General features: G+C 46.4%; 1 protein-coding gene across 1 annotated transcript in view; it reads right to left on the bottom strand.

Moving 5' to 3' along the window:
- Window positions 1-595: 595 nt before the first annotated feature.
- Window positions 596-16,379, bottom strand: part of LOC311135232 (coronin-2B) — a gene marked incomplete at its 5' end in the record, with an annotated part of 43,173 nt that continues 27,389 nt past the window's right edge. The window contains 8 exons of the mRNA XM_084169171.1: window positions 596-2,125; window positions 2,290-2,429; window positions 2,682-2,772; window positions 3,779-3,891; window positions 4,435-4,531; window positions 4,904-5,008; window positions 5,157-5,273; window positions 15,296-15,460. Of these exons, the coding sequence (XP_084025297.1) occupies window positions 1,994-2,125; window positions 2,290-2,429; window positions 2,682-2,772; window positions 3,779-3,891; window positions 4,435-4,531; window positions 4,904-5,008; window positions 5,157-5,273; window positions 15,296-15,460 (960 nt within the window). The 3' untranslated portion in view covers window positions 596-1,993. The remainder of the gene's footprint in view (window positions 2,126-2,289; window positions 2,430-2,681; window positions 2,773-3,778; window positions 3,892-4,434; window positions 4,532-4,903; window positions 5,009-5,156; window positions 5,274-15,295; window positions 15,461-16,379) is intronic.

Genomic DNA, 16,379 nt, shown 5'->3' with positions numbered 1-16,379 from the left:
CGATTTTATACACCTGTCAGCAACAGGTGTGGCTGAAATAGCCGAATACACTAATTTAAAAGGGGTGTCCACATACTTTTGTGTATATAGTGTAAATAACTGCTTGTTCAATGCTATCTATAATAATGTCCCTGTCAGGAATACAGTTGATGCTGTCATAGTAACCACTTCAGAAGTACAGACAACAACCTTTGAGCCAAGTGGATGAGGTGGAACAGCTGCTATTGGGTATTTATAAATCACCACCCCTTTTTTAAACTACTGGTCATTGAATTAGAGAGACGGGATAATACACCCAAAAATGTGGCATGAAGAGTACTGCAGTTGGGGAAAGGGCTCCACCTAGTGGAGACTCTTCATTTAGCGGTGTGGTTCCTTTGACCTTGTTTTAATGGTGCACCTTTGTGCTGCAAGAAAATAAGCAGATGTGGATACTGCAGAATATATAATTACAGTGCTTCTCTAGAACAGACTGTTTATATCATTTTTGTTACTCTACAGCATTTGTGCTTATCAGAACTTTGCTGATGCATAGCACTGAGCTGCACACAGATTCAACCACCAATGTCACTTACTGTACACTATTTGTATGGTGTCAATGAATTTATTTAGGGAGAGGGGCAACTTCAGGAAGACATATTATGATATTATGTTACAGTCATTAAGAAATAACATTCTCTAGCAGTCATACATTTACCTTGGGTGGTACCACTGCTACCTATGGCCATATCCCTAATACACTTACCAACTAGCCCCCTGTCACTTTTCTCTCCATGCATCACATTATTTTTTAAACTTGCAATAAATACTCTCTCCTATCATTCTATCTTCATGTAAAACAATATAAATATACCAGTATCGTTGCGGTTACAGGCATACTGTATTATACAGTCAAATAATAAGTGTTTGCACTTGGAGCTAGTTACCTCTGATCTGTAGTCACACATGACAACAGAATGGTCATACAGTAGCGACGGGTGGCTAACATGAACCACTAGCATCTCTACAGACTTCATACAGACATATGTGAGGACATGGTCCCTCAGTGGTCGAGGTGCCCTCAGTGGTCCCTTCAACCTTGGGAATGCCTCAGTCCTGTTCATGTTGTGGTCAACCTGCTACCAAGTCAGCAAAGAGTTGTCACCCAATATGGCTTTCAAGTTTGTTTTTGCCTTTCATCTAACATGGCGCTCATGTATTTTTTTATTCATAATATTAATTTAATAAAGTGAAAATATAAAGAGGATCTATTGCAGATTCGTCATAAATAGTAGGATTAATAATGTATGGGTTGAATAGTACTAGATGAGCCATCTGTTTGAATAGGCTTGGTTACCACTCTATTGCCTCATTTCTTTCCCCATCCTCAGATAGGACCACTGCAGAGACTACAGACTACACATACTCAACCCAGCGATACACCTGCAGTACCCCTGCTATGCAACTACAGTCCTCACAAGTCCTCATATTCAAGGGCCTTCAAGTCGCAAGACATGACATTTCATGTCTTGAGGACAGAGCTTGCTTGAAGTTAAAGGAAAACAATGGCTTCACTCCCCACATAACTGATTCTGTCAACTTGAGTAAATTCTAAGCAGAGCTATCTACCACAGTAGGTCTTGGTGCTTTGGCTGAATGGGGACATACTAAGGTTCTGTTGCTGAAGGGGGTGAAAGAAAGTCTTTGGAACGTGGAGAATGGATGAAGAGGTGCAGCCAGGTAGGGCGGCGCTGGGTATCTTTTTGGCAGTGTTCAGGGCTTGGTGACCCGCTCTCAGGGTGAGGGACACAGTGTGACAGAGGTTGCCTTCCAATTCCGTACCCTTCTCCCCGAAGTGAGCACTAGCACACTGACTGGACCCGCATGGACTAGTCAGAGGGAGTTTCCATCCGGGTGCACACTTCGGGAAGAAGGGAGTCGGACACCAATGGTCTCTCTCCCTGAGTGTGCAGGAGGTCAGAGTGGGGAGATCAGGGGTCAGCCAGGTCAAAGGTCACAGTTTGTTGGCGTTGTTCCGCAGGTTGTTGAGCTCCAGCTCCAGCTGTTGGAGTCTAACGTCTTTCTGCACCAGCTCCTCTCTCAACCTCTTTAGCTCATCTTGCTGCCTGAAGAACATCCGCATGAGCTGGGAGAGAGGAATGATACACACACACACGCACACACACACACACACACACACACACACACAGTGAAGGTCAGGGTAAAGGCATAGTGCAGATGCATGAGACAGTGCTTGTGAGTAGGGACATACCACTGTCATATGCACAACAACACATCAAGTTTTTTCACCTCGTTCTCTGTCTTGGGTGGAATACTATCCAGCAGGTCGAGGCCATTCACCACCATGGTCTTCCTCTCCTTCACAGGGGCCTTGAAGGCCATCTGGCAGGGCCTCTTGTAGCCAGCCTTTAGGGACATCAACACTGGCTCTGCGCACACACACACACACACACACACACACACACACACACACACACACACACACACACACACACACACACACACACACACACACACACACACACACACACACACACACACACACACACACACACACACACACACACACACACACACACTTGCATGATGCTCACCAGTATTGCATAATTGTATGTTTGTATCAGTATTCATAAAAACATTAGCTACATGTGTATGCCATTTTGCAGTGTAGGCCTACTCACCTCTGTCGATCCCACTCAGCCACTCATCTGCAGTGAGGGCTGGTTCTGTGCCTGCTGTCATAGGGTAGATGTCCTCCTGGTATGTCTCGGACTGCAAAACCACAAGAAAATATGAATCATTCCTATAGCACTCAAAGCTGAAAATGAATGCTGCTGCATTGCCTTGTGCTAGTCTAGAAAGGCCCCAGGCAGTATGATAAGGGAGACGAGCAAAGCACAACCCATATGGTGAGAGTATTATGCTTCAGCTAGCTCCTGTCCTGGGTAATATTCCACACTAATGTAGCATTAGTGGCCAATATCATAAAGTATCTCAGCTGCTCAGACATCTCCCTTTGTCCAGGAAGGCCAACATTTGATATCACTGGATTTACTATGCTGACGCATTCAGTGCTGAGTGCCCTAACACAGTGTCTGTAATATTACTTTGTGGACTCTTAGGATTTGAACCCAGGTCCCAATGGCTAGAGGCCTCCTTGACCAATGAAGCGCCTCTCTCTCTCTCTCTCTCTCTCTCTCTCTCTCTCTCTCTCTCTCTCTCTCTCTCTCTCTCTCTCTCTCTCTCTCTCTCTCTCTCTCTCTCTCTCTCTCTCTCTCTCTCTCTCTCTCTCTCTCTCTCTCTCTCTCTCTCTCTCTCTCTCTCTCTCTCTCTCTCTCTCTCTCTCTCTCTCTCTCTCTCTCTCACACACACACACTCACAAACACAGGTTCAGTAGTTAATTACTTTTTTGCCATGTAGCGGTGTAGCTAACTGCTAGAAAAGAAAAAGTAGGCAAGAATTTCCTTTTTTGTTGTTGCATCAGACCAGCCTAATTATCACTTGAAACATCGTTTTCATTTTTAGTAGGCTAAATTACACATGATTCCAGAGTGATCTGCAATTTGTAGTCTATGGCATTTCAGATTGAAATATGATAATTTATCACTAAGTAGTTTGGATGTAGTGAACTACTATTTAAAAGTAACCTTCAGTTAAGTAAACTATATTTTTCTTAAGGCTAGCTTTAGCGTAGCTTCAGTTCTTCCAATGTGAAGTAATTGGTAGCTTGGTAAACTATATTTTCAGGGTAGCTTCCCCAACACTGCACTCCACTCACCCTTCGTGGGACTATCATGGAGATGGGCTCGATGAGGCCCCTCAGGGTCACCAGCTTGTAGAAGCGGAACACCTCGCAGGCCGCCACGTCCAGCCCATGTTTTGGCATCACTCCTGTGAGGGTGGACAAAGAGAGGAAAAGGGGGTTGAGGTGAGTCTTGAGGTTAAAATGGACACCTTACATACCATGCCAATTTAGAGGCTTCTACTGTCAGGTGCAATGTTCAGACTGAGCATGGATAGAAATGGAATGTCTGGAACAGTCACAATTCTCTATATCAGTTGGAGATGAGAGGCGAGTCTGGTCTATCTGCAATGTTCTGAGTGTTGCGAATGTCCCTCTTGTTACGATTCCTGATTGTGCTGTGGGTTCACTGAAGGCTGAATTCGAGAACACTTCCTCTAAAATCATGCATTGATGTCAATTGGAATTTTGCGATAACAGAGTTCTGAGCACAGATCTCAAGTTTTATGATTCAGCACTAATAGAAAAAAACTCAACCTTGTACCCTGTCATGTATCTGAAATGTCGTTCCAAGAGTTAGAAAAGTATGATTTTCACTCATTGATTAACCTCACTGATGAACGAGACCTGGAAGGATGGCATTGCGATTTGTGAGACTACTCAGTATTCATCGATTGATGTGACTGACTTACCGAGGCCTTTCTGTGGAGTCGGGGACCTGAACTCCATTAGGTACTGCAGGTAGGGCTTCTCCGTGCCGACCTCATAGTATCTGATGTTACCGTCTCCCTGTGAACCAGATACAGATACCTGAGATCACACAGCAGGCATCAGTAATGTTGAGGTTCCCATGGTAACACACTCTCTTTCACACATGTGCAGGCATACACAAATAAACTCGCACACGCACACGTGCACACGCACGTGCAGTATAGTCACACACACCACACAAAATGCATTTTCACAATTATAAGCAAATGAGGAAGCGCACATCCCACACAGGGGTTCCATTTCAAGTCAGTCAATTCAAGAAGTGAAATGAAATCCCATTTCAATTCAAGAGAGAAATTAACATTAAAACTTAAAAAAGAAATTCATACACATCACCTCATGTGATAGTTGAAAGCTAAGGTCAAGTGGCCTTGGTATGACGTGTCTTACCTTGCCTGCCAGGTAGAGCATGTGTGTGTCAGCATCATAGAAAGGGAAGAGCAGCCCAGACAGTCCATCAATCTCCTCCTCTATGATAGGCATGGACAGGTCCTCCTGGAGAGAGAACATAGTGAGAAACTGCTATACACACATACACTCTCTCTCTCTCTCTCTCTCTCTCTCTCGCTCTCTCTCTCTCTCTCTCTCTCAAACACACCCTCGCACTTTAACATAGACACCGATACATCACCAATGAGCTCACCTGATCCCACAGTGCCACTTGTCTAGTGTTCCATCGTGAGACTCCGGTGGTCACCAGGCGCTTCATGTTGCCCAGAAAGACCACTCTGTTCACCCTGTGGCTCTTACAGTCAGCTTCCTGTTCACATACATGGCGATAGCTCTGGAAAATTATTCAAACTGGTTGTGTTACAACACAGCATTACACAATACAGTAGCTACGCCTACGGAAGTAATCTTACTGCCAAAGCATTTGTGTGTGTGTGTGTGTGTGTGAGGTGTGTAGTGTGTGTGTGTGTTCGTGTCTAGGTACCACACAAATGGTGCTATATATCAAATCTAATCAAATGTTATTGGCCACATGCGCCGAATACAACTGTCAAAAGGCGTCAGTGAAATGCGGTGGGCGAAATCAAACGCAGGACACAGAGCTGATCCGAAAACGTACTTTACTTGAATGTAAACTGAGAATACACAATCTCCACACAGGGAGGAAATAACCCGCACACTAACGACTGCCGATCACGAATACAATCACACACAACACACAGTGTAAGACAGAGGGTTAAATAGGGAAGACAATACAACATAATGGGAAACAGGTGTACACAATCAAGACAGAACAAGTCGAACACAGAAACATAGATCGGTAGCAGCTCCGGTGACGACGAACGCCGAAGCCTGCCCGAGCAAGGAGGAGGGGCAGCCTTGGCTGAATCCGTGACAGTACCCCCCCCCCCCTTGACCGTGCGCCGACCCCGGCCTCTGGGACGGCCAGGAGGACGCGGAGCAGGGCGAGTCGGATGACTCTGGTGGAAACCCTCAACATGGAGGGATCTAGGATGTCCCTCCTAGGGACCCAGCACCGTTCCTCTGGACCGTACCCCTCCCACTCCACGAGATACTGCAGGCCCCCCACCCGACGCCTCGAATCCAAGATGGAATGGACTGAGTACGCCGGAGCCCCGTCGATGTCCAGTGGGGGCGGAGGAACCTCTCGTACCTCAGACTCCTGGAGTGGACCAGCTACTACCGGCCTGAGGAGAGACACATGGAACGAGGGGTTAATACGGTAATTAATAGGAAGTTGTAACCTATAACAAACCTCGTTCAATCTCCTCAGGACTTTAAATGGCCCCACAAACCGCCGACCCAGCTTCCGGCAGGGCAGGCGAAGGGGCAGGTTTCGGGTCGAGAGCCAGACCCGATCTCCCGGTGCATACACCGGAGCCTCACTGCGGTGGCGATCGGCGGTCGCCTTTTGTCGCCTGATAGCCCGCTGCAGATGTACATGAGCAGCGTTCCAGGTCTCTTCCGAGCGCCGAAGCCACTCATCCACCGCAGGAGCCAAGGTGCCAGGACCGGCTGATAGGAGGCGGAATGTGCATGGTGGGAACTTGGTTCGGACTTTCCACCGTCGTTGCCCCTACGGAAACACCTACACACCTCCCCAAGCACTGATCAGACCATCCCTTGAGAGCCCTCTGTTGCCATGAAATAGTGGGGTCATGAGAAGCTAACCAGGGAAGCCCCAACACCACGGGAAACGCAGGAGAATCAATCAGATACAAACAAATTATCTCCTCATGCCCCTCCTGCGTTTTCATCCTGAGAGGCGCTGTGACTTCCCTAATCAACCCTGACCCTAAAGGGCGGCTATCTAGGGCATGGATAGGGAAGGACACATCGACTGGCACAATAGGAATCCCTAACTTATGGGTAAACTGACGATCAATAAAATTCCCAGCTGCGCCTGAATCTACTAGCGCCTTATGCTGGGACTGAGGAGAAAACTCGGGAAACACAACCTTCATACACATATGCGCAACAGGGAGCTCTGGGTGAGTTGGGTGCCTATTCACCTGGAATGGCTCATCAGTGCACTGCCTACTGCCTCGACTCCTAGGAGGCCCTCCCCAGCACTGACCAGCAGTGTGTCCTCTGCGGCCACAGTTGGTGCAGGGGATGGCCCCTCTCCTGGTCTCCTTCATAGCAGCACCTCTGAGCTCCATAGGGGTAGGCTCGGAAGTGCTGGGGGATGGAATGGACGGCCCCGGATCTGGACGTCCGCGGGTATCCAACAGGGTATCCAGTCGAATCGACATGTCCACCAGTTGGTCCAGGCTTAGGTTGGTGTCCCTGCAGGCCAATTCCCGACGCACATCCTCCCTCAAGCTACATCGGTAGTGGTCGATGAGGGCCCTCTCATTCCATCCCGCGTTGGCAGCCAGTGTCCGAAAGTCCAGTGCGAATTCCTGCGCACTCCTCTTCCCCTGTCTGAGGTGGAATAGACGCTCACCCGCCGCTTTTCCCTCTGATGGATGATCGAATACCGCCTTAAAGCGGCGGGTGAACTCCGCATAGCTGACAGTAGCGGCGTCTATTCCCCCCCACTCGGCTTTGGCCCACTCCAGTGCTTTACCGGACAGACAGTAGATGAGGGTGGACACGCTCTCGTATCCCGAGGGGGCCGGGTGGATGGTTGCCAGGTAGAGTTCTACCTGGAGCAGAAACCCTGACACCCGGCAGCTGTGCCGTCATAAGCCCTCGGGAGCGAGAGCCGAATCCCACTGGACCCCGGAGGTGAAGCGATGGGTATCGATGATGGTGGTGGTGTAATCGGAGGAGGTATAGGAAGACCTCCTCTCTCCCATCGCTCCATTGTGTTCACCACACGTTCCATGGCGGTGCCGAGAGCCTGGATCATGGCCGCTTGTTGTTGTACGCGTTCTTCCATTGATCCGGCTGGCACCGCTGTTCCTGCTGACTCCATGTTGTTGGTGTGTGATTCTGTCAAAAGGCATCAGGGAAATGCGGTGGGCGAAGTCAAACGCAGGACACAGAGCTGATCCGAAAATGTACTTTACTTTAAAGTAAACTGAGAATACACAATCTCCACACAGGGAGGAAATAACCTGCAAACTAACGACTGCCGATCACGAATACAATCACACACAACACACAGTGTAAGACAGAGGGTTAAATAGGGAAGACAATACAACATAATGCGAAACAGGTGTACACAATCAACCCTCTGTAGTGCCTTGCGGTCGGAGGCCGAGCAGTTGCCATACCAGGTGGTGATGCAACCAGTCATGATACTCTCGATGGTGCAGCTGTATAATTTTTTGAGGATCTGAGGACCCATGCCAAATATTTTTCAGTCTCCTGAAGGGGAATAGGCTTTGTCGTGCCCTCTTCACGACTGTCTTGGTGTGTTTGGACCATGATAGTTCGTTGGTGATGTGGACACCAAGGAACTTGAAGCTCTCAACCTGTTCCACTACAGCCCCGTCGATGAGAATGGGGGCGTGCTCAGTCCTCTTTTTTTCCTGTAGTCCACAATCATCTCCTTTGTCTTGGTCACGTTGAGGGAGAGGTTGTTATCCTGGCACCACACGGCCAAGTCTCTGACCTCCTCCCTATAGGATGACTCATCGTTGTCGGTGATCAGGCCTACCGCTGTTGTGTCGTCAGCAAACTTAATGATGGTGTTGGAGTCGTGCCTGGCCATGCAGTCATGGGTGAACAGGGAGTACAGGAGGGGACTGAGCACGCACCCCTGAGGGGCCCCTGTGTTGAGGATCAGTGTGGCAGATGTGTTGTTACCTACCCTTACCACCTGGGGGTGGCCCGTCAGGAAGTCCAGGATCCAGTTGCAGAGGGAGGTGTTTAGTCCCAGGATCCTTAGCTTAGTGATGAGCTTTGAGGGCACTATGGTGTTGAATGCTGAGCTGTAGTCAATGAATAGCATTCTCATGTAGGTGTTCCTCTTGTCCAGGTGGGAAAGGGCAGTGTGGAGTGCAATAGAGATTGCATCATCTTTGGATCTGTTGGGGCAGTATGCAAATTAGAGTGGGTCTAGGGTTTCTGGGATAATGGTGTTGATGTGAGCCATGACCAGCCTTTCAAAGCACTTCATGGCTACAGACGTCAGTGCTACGGGTCGGTAGTCATTTAGGCAGGTTATCTTAGTGTCCTTGGGCACGTGGACTATGGTGGTCTGCTTGAAACATGTTGGTATTACAGACTCAGTCAGGGACATGTTGAAAATGTCAGTGAAGACACTTGCCAGTTGGTCAGCACATGCTCGGAGTACACGTCCTGGTAATCCGTCTGGCCCTGCGGCCTTGTGAATGTTGACCTGCTTAAAAGTCTTACTCACATTGGCTACGGAGAGCGTGATCACATAGTCATCCGGAACAGCTGGTGCTCTCATGCATGCTTCAGTGTTGCTTGCCTCGAAGCGAGCATAGAAGTGGTTTAGCTCGTCTGGAAGTCTTGTGTCACTGGGCAGCTCGCGGCTGTGCTTCCCTTTGTAGTCTGTAGTAGTTTTCAAGCCCTGCCACATCCGACGAGCGTCAGAGCCGGTGTAGTACGATTCAATCTTTGCCTGTTTGATGGTTCGTCGGAGGGGCATAGCGGGATTTCTTATAAGCGTCCGGGTTAGAGTCCCGCTCCTTGAAAGCGGAAGCTCTACCCTTTAGTTCAATGCGGATGTTGCCTGTAATCCATGGCTTCTGGTTGGGGTATGTATGTACGGTCACTGTGGGGACGACGTCATCAATGCACTTATTGATGAAGCCAGTGACTGATGTGGTGTACTCCTCAATGCTATCTGAAGAATCCTGGAACATGTTCCTAGCAAAACAGTCCTGTAGCTTAGCATCTGCGTCATCTGACCACTTTTTTATTAACCGAGTCACTGGTGCTTCCTGCTTTAGTTTTTGCTTATAAGCAGGAATCAGGAGGATATAGTTATGGTCAGATTTGCCAAATGGAGGGCGAGGGAGAGCGTTGTATGCGTCTCTGTGTGTGGAGTAAAGGTGGTCTAGAGTTTTTTTCCCCTCTGGTTGCACATTTAACATGCTGGTAGAAATGAGGTAGAACGGATTTAAGTTTCCCTGTATTAAAGTCCCCGGCCACTAGGAGCGCTGCCTCTGGATGAGCGTTTTCCAGTTCACTTATGGCCTTATACAGCTCATTCGGTGAAATATTAATGCCAGCATTGGTTTGTGGTGACAGCTATGAAAAATATAGATGAAAACTCTCTTGGTAAATATTGTGGTCTACAGCTTATCATAAGATACTCTACCTCAGGCGAGCAAAACCTCGATGTGACAACCCAGATGTGTGAACAAGTCACTCTGGCTTTAAAGGCCATGTTGCAAGTTAAATGTGCTAATAAAAATAGAATATACACCCCTTGTAGATGACAATAAAAAAATAAAAAAATAAAATAACCATATATATATATATATATATATATATATATATATATATATACATACAGTACCAGTCAAAAGTTTGGACACACCTACTCATTCCAGGCTTTTCTTTATTTTTACTATTTTCTACATTGTAGAATAATAGTGAAGACATCAAAACTATGCAGTAACACATATGGAATCATGTAGTAACCAAAAAAGTGTTAAACAAATCAAAATATATTTTATATTTGAGATACTTCAAATAGCCACCCTTTGCCTTGATGACAGATTCCCAAACCATCTCAATTTGTTTGAGCTCGGGGGATTGTGGAGGCCAGGTCATATGATGCAGCACTCCATCACTCTCCTTCTTGGTAAAATAGCCCTTACAAAGTCTGGAGGTGTGTTGGGTCATTGTCCTGTTGAAAAACAAATGATAGTCCCACTAATCCCAAACCAGATGTGATGGTGTATCACTGCAGAATGCTGTGGTAGCCATGCTGTTTAAGTGTGTCTTGATTCGAAATTCAAAATAAATCACAGACAGTGTCACCAGCAAAGCACCCCCACACCATAACACCTCCTCCTCCATGCATTACGGTGGGAAATACACATGCGGAGATCATCCGTTCACCCACACAGCGTCTCACAAAAACACGGCGGTTGGAACCAAAAATCTCCAATTTGGACTCCAGACCAAAAGACACATTTCCACCGGTCTAATGTCCATTGCTCGTCTTTCTTGGCCCAAGCAAGTCTCTTCTTCTTATTGGTGTCCTTTAGTAGTGGTTTCTTTGCAGCAATTCGACCATGAAGGCCTGATTCACACAGTCTCCTCTGAACAGTTGGTTGAGATGTGTCTGTTACTTGAACTCTGTGAAGCATTTATTTGGGCTGCAATTTTTGAGGCTGGTAACTCTAATGAACATATCCTCTGCAGCAGAGGTAACTCTGGGTCTTCCATTCCTGTGGCGGTCCTCATGAGAGCTAGTTCCATCATAGTGCTTGATGTTTTTTGCAACTGCACTAGTAGAAACTTTCAAAGTTATTGACATTTTCCGTATTGACTGACCTTCATGTCTTAAAGTAATGATGGACTGTTGTTTCTCTTTGCTTATTTGAGCTGTTCTTGCCATAATATGGACTTGGTCTTTTACCAAATAGGGATATCTTCTGTATACCCCCCCCCCCCCAGGTAGTGTATATATATTTAGTTCTTGGCTGCTAGAGAAAAAAAATTGTGAAGCACCTGCGCTAGTAAGAAATGCCCCCTCAAGTGTGTGACGTAGCCTGTGATTTTGGCTATGATGTTCGTTCAGGTATTCGACTGCACAGACGACTCTGGCTAGTTACTGATCGTACTACAGCGCTTCAAGTTCATTCAATTCAATCTCCTCACATGGTTAATTAATGTGTTTGTGCCGGTTGCTTGAACACCAGCCATACCCACTGGATACATGTTTTTCCTAGCAGGAATAGCCCACATTTTCGAGCCTGGGTGAGGTTTGTGCAGGTCAGGAGACTGAAATTCACTGCTGCTTCATTGAAATCAACCTTTTCGGTTGTGTGTGGTGTGTATTAAAATAATTGACTGCAGAATCCACAGCAGAATCCACAGCAGCGGTCAAGCTGGAAAGTCTGGCAAAATGTTGATATGAACTAAAAGGGGCACTACTAATCTACATTCCACATTGCATCTATTTTCTGTGGCTCCTTCTGGCAGCCCTCCACTACAACGCCAATGGTAACAGAGAGGTGGCTACAACCAGTAAGGCTGAGTTTTGTTATGCAGTGCGCTACCCAAGGTTTCGCAGAGGAGGTTGGCTGTCCGCCCTGTCATGTAGAAACCTTCATATGGTAAGCAGTTTGAATTCATACCAGATCAGTGTCTTTTTACTCAAAACAGGGAAGTAAGGAGAGCATCTTCTCTGATATCCTTCTGTAATGGCCTCCTCACTTGTCCTCACTTGATTCAACCAAGATTTACATTTTATTTTCTAGCATATGCATCAGCCCTGCTGGAGTCTCTAAGGGAAAGCTACACCAACTCCCCGACTGCTCTAAACAACAGCATCGCCGGTTTGACCACCTCCGCACCAGAGCCCCTGTGCAGATCATACCAGCAGGTCAACAAGGAGGAGGCTGATTGCCAATACCTTGCGCGGCAGTCACGCTTCAACACAGGACCCTAGTGGTAATATAGTCAACTTGCAGCACCCATCTTGCCGGACTGGAAACCATTGGATCTGATTGATGTTCTTGTATTCTTTAGCACAGCAGACAACTATATGAAGTTTTCTGTTTGTATGTGTTACTTGTTACCAGCACCTAAATGCATGTTTCGCTCCCTGTGTGTGTGTGTCAGTTCCACTGCAATCTTCCTGCAGCAGATGCTCTCTATTGCTGTGGTCATTGGATAGCAGTGTCAACATATGCACATGAAAAATCTAACAACAAACTAACTTTTGACCACAAAGACTATCGTTGATATTTAATGACAATATGCTAACAAAAAATTTGCATGTAATTTTGCAGAATTACTAGCCAAACCGTCTAGTGCAGGTTTAGTTCTGGCTACACTCATCTCACCACCACCTGTCACCATGAAATGTTCATTTTTTGGACTGTAACGTTAGCTTGCTAGATGGCTAGCTAATTATGTGCTAGGTTTTGTTGAAGACTGATTTACAGTTTTCAACAACGTGGATGCCGAGAACAAGGTCAAATGGCAATCTTGACTAAATGTAAGAGTTAGCTAGCTAGTTAGCTAACGTGAGCTAGTACTGTAACTAGTTACGATAGTTAGAAAGCATTCACAATTGCTTCCCCCTTTTTCTGACTTAGCTTGCATTAGCTAACTAGTCACAATCCAGCATTTGGCTGTCAGATACAGTGCATTCGGAAAGTATTCAGACCCCTTGACTTTTTCCACATTTTGTTACGTTAGAGCATAATTCTAAAATGGATTAAATCATTTTCCCCCTCATCAATCTACACACAATACCCCATAATGACAAAGCAAAAACAGGTTTTCAGAAATGTTTTCAAATTTATAAAATAAAAAAAACGGAAATATCATATTTACATAAGTATTCAGACCCTTTACTCAGGTCTTTCTTGAAGCAGCTTTGTCAGCAATTACAGCCTCGAGTCTTCTTTGGTATGACGCTACAAGCTTGGCACACCTGTATTTGGGGTGTTTCTCCCATTCTCCTCTGCAGATCCTCTCAGGCTCTGTCAGGTTGGATTGGGAGCGTCGCTGCACAGCTATTTTCAGGTCTGTCCAGAGATGAACAATCGGGTTCAAGTCCGGGCTCTGGCTGGGCGACTCAAGGACATTCAGAGACTTGTGTCGAAACAACTCCTGTGTGCTTACGGTCGTTGTCCTGTTGGAAGGTGAACCTTCACCCCAGTATGAGGTCCTGAGCACTCTGGAGCAGGTTTTCATCAAGGATCTCTGTCTGTACTTTGCTCCGTTCATCTTTTCCTCGATCCTGACTAGTTTCCCAGTCCCTCCCGCTGAAAAACATCCCAACAGCATGATGCTGCCACCACCACGTTTCACCGTAGGGATGGTGCCAGGTTTCCTCCAGATGTGACGCTTGGCATTCAGGCCAAAGTGTTCAATCTTGGTTTCATCAGACCAGATAATCTTGTTTCTCATGGTCTGAGAGTCCTTTAGGTGCCTTTTGGCAAACTCGAAGTGGACTGTCATGTGCATTTTACTGAGGAGTGGCTTCCGTCTGGCCACTCTACCATAAAGGCCTGATTGGTGGTGCTGCAGAGATGGTTGTCCTTCTGGAAGGTTCTGCCATCTCCACAGAGGAACTCTGGAGCTCTGTCAAAGTGACCATCAGGTTCTTGGTTACCTCCCTGACCAAGGCCCTTCTCCCCCGATTGCTCAGTTTGGCAGGCCCCCAGCTCTAGGAACAGTTTTGGTAGTTCCAATCTTCTTCCATTTAAGAATGATGGAGGCCACTGTGTTCTTGGGGACCTTCAATGCTGCAGAAATGTTTTGGTACCCTTCCCCAGATCTGTGTCTCGACACATTCCTGTCTCGGAGCTCTACGGACAATTCCTTCGACCTCATGGCTTGGTTTTTGCTGTGACATACACTGTCAACGGTGGGACCTTATATAGACAGGTGTGTGCCTTTCCAAATCATGTCCAATCAATTCAATTTACCACAGGTGGACTCAGGATACACCTGAGCTCTATTTCGAGTCTCATAGCAAAGGGTCAGAATACTTATGTAAACATTTCAAAAAACCTGTTTTCGCTTTGTCATTGTGGGGTATTGTGTGTAGATTGATGAGGAATAAAATGTATTTAATCAATTTTAGAATAAGGCTGTAACGTAACAAAATGTGGAAAAAGTCAAGGGGTCTGAATACTTTCCGAATGCACTGTATTTAGCATAGCCTACTAGATCATAATAATTGTATATAATGGTAGCGAGCTACTTTAGTTCAGCTTACTTACCATGATGTCTGACCAACACGGCACAAATTCTCCTCTGGTCTCTCGGTCTCCGTCAAAACTCAAAATTATAAGACTGCGGTCCTGGTATTTGTTCGCTGTTTTCTGCCATAATGTATGTCATGTAATATGTAGCTAATGTTATGTAATTTAGCAAGATACTGTAGGTGGGTATCGCTGATCGCCGCTCGCAGTGGTAGAGACAGATAATCATTGTGGCTCAGCGTTCCAACAGTCTTCACCTGAATCTTTGTAAAGCTTGGTCAATATTCTATTTCATGTTTTTATCGTGCGTGTGCAGCCCAGCAGTATATCATCTATTATATCTCCAATTTACAATGTTGCATTGACAAGAAAGGTGACATATCAGATTGATACATATACCACTATTAATTATTGTTTGTGGGGTTTTAAGTGAAACATGGTCTTTAATCTAGCTGGTGTCTCTTTGTCTACAGGAGGAGTGACCCACCTGCAGGACCTTGCCCGAGCGAGGCTCGATCACACGCAGGTGTTTGTCCTTGCAGCTGGTGGCCAGCAGGCTGCCGTCAGTGTTGAAGGACATGCAGAGCACCACATCTGAGTGACAGTCGATCATCTTCACTGGGGCTCCCACCTCCAGGTTCCAGATCAGGATCTGACAGATGGAGGGACATGAAGAGTGAGAGTTACTGTAGGAGAGACGAAAGACAGAGGAGGTGAGGTGATAGAAGAGAGAAGGGGGGAGTGAATGTATAGGAAGATATATATATATATATACAGTGGGGAGAACAAGTATTTGATACACTGCCGATTTTGCAGGTTTTCCTACTTATAAAGCATGTAGAGGTCTGTAAGTTTTATCATAGGTACACTTCAACTGTGGGAGACGAAATCTAAAACAAAAATCCAGAAAATCACATTGTATGATTTTTAAGTAATTAATTAGCATTTTATTGCATGACATAAGTATTTGATCACCTACCAACCAGTAAGAATTCCGGCTCTCACAGACCTGTTAGTTTTTTTTTTAAGAAGCCCTCCTGTTCTCCACTCATTACCTGTATTAACTGCACCTGTTTGAACTCGTTACCTGTATAAAAGACACCTGTCCACACACTCAATCAAACAGACTCCAACCTCTCCACAATGGCCAAGACCAGAGAGCTGTGTAAGGACATCAGGGATAAAATTGTAGACCTGCACAAGGCTGGGATGGGCTACAGGACAATAGGCAAGCAGCTTGGTGAGAAGGCAACAACTGTTGGCGCAATTATTAGAAAATGGAAGAAATTAAAGATGACGGTCAATCACCCTCGGTCTGGGGCTCCATGCAAGATCTCACCTCGTGGGGTATCAATGATCATGAGGAAGGTGAGGGATCAGCCCAGAACTACACGGCAGGACCTGGTCAATGACCTGAAGAGAGCTGGGACCACAGTCTCAAAGAAAACCATTAGTAACACACTACGCCGTCATGGATTAAAATCCTGCAGCGCACGCAAGGTCCCCCTGCTCAAGCCAGCGCATGTCCAGGCCTGTCTGAAGTTTGCCAATGACCATCTGGATGATCCAGA

Source organism: Coregonus lavaretus (assembly GCF_964263955.1).
Source record: "Coregonus lavaretus genome assembly, chromosome: 9".
NCBI lineage: Eukaryota > Metazoa > Chordata > Actinopteri > Salmoniformes > Salmonidae > Coregonus > Coregonus lavaretus.
The sequence above is the reverse complement of the archived record's forward strand: the minus strand, read 5'-3'. Positions and strand labels throughout refer to the sequence as shown.